Consider the following 3,615-nt stretch of genomic DNA (forward strand, 5'->3'; position numbering starts at 1 on the left):
GCCTCCGCCGAGGCCTGGGCCGGCCCGCCGCTGCCGCCGCCGCCGCTCGGCCGATGCGCCCGGAGCGGCCGCCATGGACAAGATCCTGGAGGGGCTGGTGAGCTCGTCGCACCCGCTGCCGCTGAAGCGGGTGATCGTGCGGCGGGTGGTGGAGTCGGCGGAGACGCCGCTGAGCCAGGCGCAGTGCCGCGCCATGTTCGCCCTCAGCACCCGGCTGGTGCTGCAGGGCCCCGACCCCTTCCAGCGGCAGGTGGGGCGGCAGGTGCTGGAGGCCTACGGCCGCTACCACCGCGCCGAGTTCGAGGCCTTCTTCAACCGCGGGCTCGTCCTCGGCCTCCTGCAGCGCGGCTACGGCGAGCTGAGCAACCGCGACCCCGCCATCCTCGACTACATCCAGGCGGGGCTGCGCCTCATCATGAGCTGCCCCTCGGTGCTGGAGCTCTTCGAGCTGCTGCAGGTGGAAGCGCTGCGGCTGGTGTGCGAGCGGCCGGCGCCGCCGCTCTGCGCCCGCCTCTGCCAGCTGCTGGGCGACTTCCCGCAGTGCCTGCCCCGCGGCAGAAAGCTCTCCCTCGCCTTCTGCCAGCAGCTGGTGCGCAGCATCGCCCACTTCCAGAGCCAGGGCAGCCGGGAGGCCGAGCTGCGCCTCTACGTCTCGCAGGTCACCCAGGTCAGCGGGCTGCTGCGCAGCGTCTGGAAGGCCGAGCCCGACACCCTGCTGCCCTCCCTGCAGGAGCTCTTCGCCGTCATCTCCGCCGCCGGTGAGCGAGGAGCGCGTCCGGGTGGGCGACGGAGGGGAGCGGCAGGTGTGCCGGCGGGGAAGAAAAACCCCGCCCCCGGGCGCCGGGCGCTTGGCAGACGTTGCCTTCCTCGCCCCGATAACAAAGATGCAGCCTTTTGGCCGTTGCCAAAAAGGCAGAGCCTCCCTGCCCCCAAAGAAGAGTTAGAGGGCAGGTGGTGATTTATTCAGCTGTGGAGCGGCCTGCTCTTTGGAAGAGCTCCTGTTGCAGTGCTTTAAATGGTGCACCACAACAGAGTTTCGGGTGTCCTGTTCGGAAAAACTAAAACTCGCAGCATCAAAAGCTACTCTTCCTTCTTGCCCTCTCCAGAGGGATGCCTTGGGTCTGGGAACAGTTTCATCTGCACAACCGGGGGGTACGTAAGGTGTATGAAACTTGGGTGCCGCAGGAAGGATTCGCTGCCTGAGTAACGTAGCTGCGACTCTAAATAGGTCCTTCCTGACCTCAGAAGTCTGTGAAGCACTGTGTTAGCGTGCGTTGGAATGTGCCTTTGCTGTTGAGGCACCCAGGAAACTTAACGTTATAACGTTATATTTTGCCATAACTGGTACGGTTAGCAGACAGTTGTTGAGATAGGTCATGGGAAGTATCAGCTGCAGCCAATCCCTAGGCTTAGCATCAAGCATGATAAACAGTTGTATGCTGCTACTTTTTAGAAAAAAAAAAAAACCACTTCTCAGTTCCATTGAGGAGGAGGAAGTTGACAGATTGTCACTTTCTTGCACGGATGTTAGACGAACAAAAGGAGTTTGTATTTCAGTGCTATTCGTTGTCATTAATCCACTGAAACTTTTAAATTTTGCTTTGGTTTGTGGTGATAGAATGTTAGATGTAGGATAGACTCATTGTCTCAAACCTTTACAGCTACGATGAAGTTGTAGGATAGAAGGTAAAGCATATTTTTTCTGTGGGGTCATCTTTTTAGTTTCTTACATGATGACATGTTCAACTATTACAGATACTTCATTCGAACCTTCTGTTGCACTGGCAAGTCTTGTGCAGCACATACCATTACAGATGATTACAGTACTCATCAGGAGCCTTACTACAGATCCAAATGTGAAAGATGCAAGTATGACTCAAGCTCTGTGCAGGTACTGTATTTCATTGTAAAGGGGGGAAAAGTCTCTTTTTTTCTTACTCTTGCCTTTTTTGAAATTATTTGTTGCTTAGGTTCCATTAAAAACCAACCAACCAAAAAACGTACCCCCAGCCCCCCCAAACTTTTAAAATGGTATTCTAAGTTGCACTGTTCAGCATGTTAAGGTAATATATATTATTTATAATGCTATGGAGGTTACTGGCATGGCTTCAGTTTAAGGTTGTTGCCTTCATTGCTAATGTCGTTTCGTTCTCATGCTTTGCTAGGGTAGATGAAGAATAGGGCTAAGCAGAAACTAAGAGGAAGGCAGCTGTGTTCCTTTTAGATGACATCTTATGTTTCGATCTCCCACCTTATGGGAGATGGCATAAATAGTAAACTTCACGGGGTTTACAGGCAAGCTGATAAACCAGGCCTTGGTTTCCAAAGATCAACCTTTCTCTTCTTCCAAGAAGCAGAGTGGCTCTCACACAATTGTCGTGTCCATCATCTCCTCCTCTGAAGAGAAGAGATGGTTAGAGATGAGTTTTACTGCTTAGCTTTGAGGTTTGTTTCTGCTTAGCTAGCTTCATGACTTTTTAGTAGGATTCACAGGGGACAGTCTCTATTTCCATCTTCACTCAAGCCTCCAGAGGTTTTTTGGATGTTCTTTGAATAATAGAAGAATAGGAATGATGTAAAAACAATTGCATATTATGCTGCTTGTCACTAAACTAAACATGAGTAAACGTGGAGATCAGTAGTACTGTTAACAGACTGTGATCCAGATGGCAATCTTGGTTAGTATCTTCAGATGCTTGAATAATAGTGATGCAGAAAGATGACACTGGGAGAAAGATTAAGACCTTCTTGAAGTTCTTGGAATTATTTTTTTTTAAGGTTTATGGAAGAAGCTGTTACTGAGCACTGAAGGGTAGAAAAATGAATAAAGCAGTTAAACAGGAGGCTGTTAGACATTTGTATTGTTTAAAAAAAACTTTAAAAAAGTCTTTCAACTGAAAGAATTTAATGTCTGCTATACTGTTTTTTTTAACTACATCTGTTTGAGTGTAGTGTAATACTTGCATATTCATGTAGCATAGCACTTGCATATCTTGGTGAAATACTGAGGTTTTTTTCACACTGAAAACATTCCTTGTATTTACATTAAATTGAGAAGCTGTATTTCATTTGAAAACATAATTAATGAGAAGAAGCAGCATTAATATTGTAATTTGGGGTAAGACATATTGTTTAGGGACGTCAAAAGAATCTGCTTGACTGAACAGATCTTTGACAAAGCTGCGTACCCAGTCTAAAATTCAAAGCTGGGAGTTTCAGAAGGATTTGCGCATGCTAATAATTTGCCAGCAATGTGCTGGTGATTAATTTTCGTGTTAGTGTAATTTTAACATTTATGTTGTATTACCTGCTTCAACATGATGTGATCATATAACTGTAGCATTAGAATGGCTTCTCTGTATGCCTCTGCTCAGGGAAGTAATGCAGTGCCGAGCTTTGGGTAGAGTAGGAGCTGTTGCTATCAAGGGCTTTTTCTTAATACTAGCTGTGTGGTGGGTTTTTTCCTCTTGTTTTTGAATAGTGTTGTGATTTAACCCCAGCCAGCAACTAAGCACCATGCAGCTCTGCTCACTGACTACTTCCCCCCCCCCCCCCCCCGGGGGGGGGGGGGGAAAAAGGGGGGAAAAAAAACAAAAAATTGGGGGGTGGAAAAAA

The 3,615-nt window shown here is 48.5% G+C and overlaps 1 protein-coding gene across 4 annotated transcripts in view; it reads left to right on the plus strand.

The window, feature by feature from the left end:
- The first annotated feature begins 30 nt into the window (after positions 1 to 30).
- USP38 (ubiquitin specific peptidase 38) overlaps positions 31 to 3,615 on the plus strand; it is a 45,399-nt gene continuing 41,814 nt past the window's right edge. For all 4 annotated transcript variants that reach the window (XR_774294.1, XM_010566943.1, XM_010566944.1 and 1 more), the window contains exons 1-2: positions 31 to 758; positions 1,756 to 1,891. Coding sequence is in view for 3 of the 4 variants with exons in the window: in XM_010566943.1 (XP_010565245.1) it covers positions 74 to 758; positions 1,756 to 1,891 (821 nt within the window). In the remaining variant the exon portion in view is untranslated. The remainder of the gene's footprint in view (positions 759 to 1,755; positions 1,892 to 3,615) is intronic.

The sequence above is a fragment of the Haliaeetus leucocephalus genome, unplaced genomic scaffold, assembly GCF_000737465.1.
Source record: "Haliaeetus leucocephalus isolate CR32 unplaced genomic scaffold, Haliaeetus_leucocephalus-4.0 Scaffold220, whole genome shotgun sequence".
NCBI lineage: Eukaryota > Metazoa > Chordata > Aves > Accipitriformes > Accipitridae > Haliaeetus > Haliaeetus leucocephalus.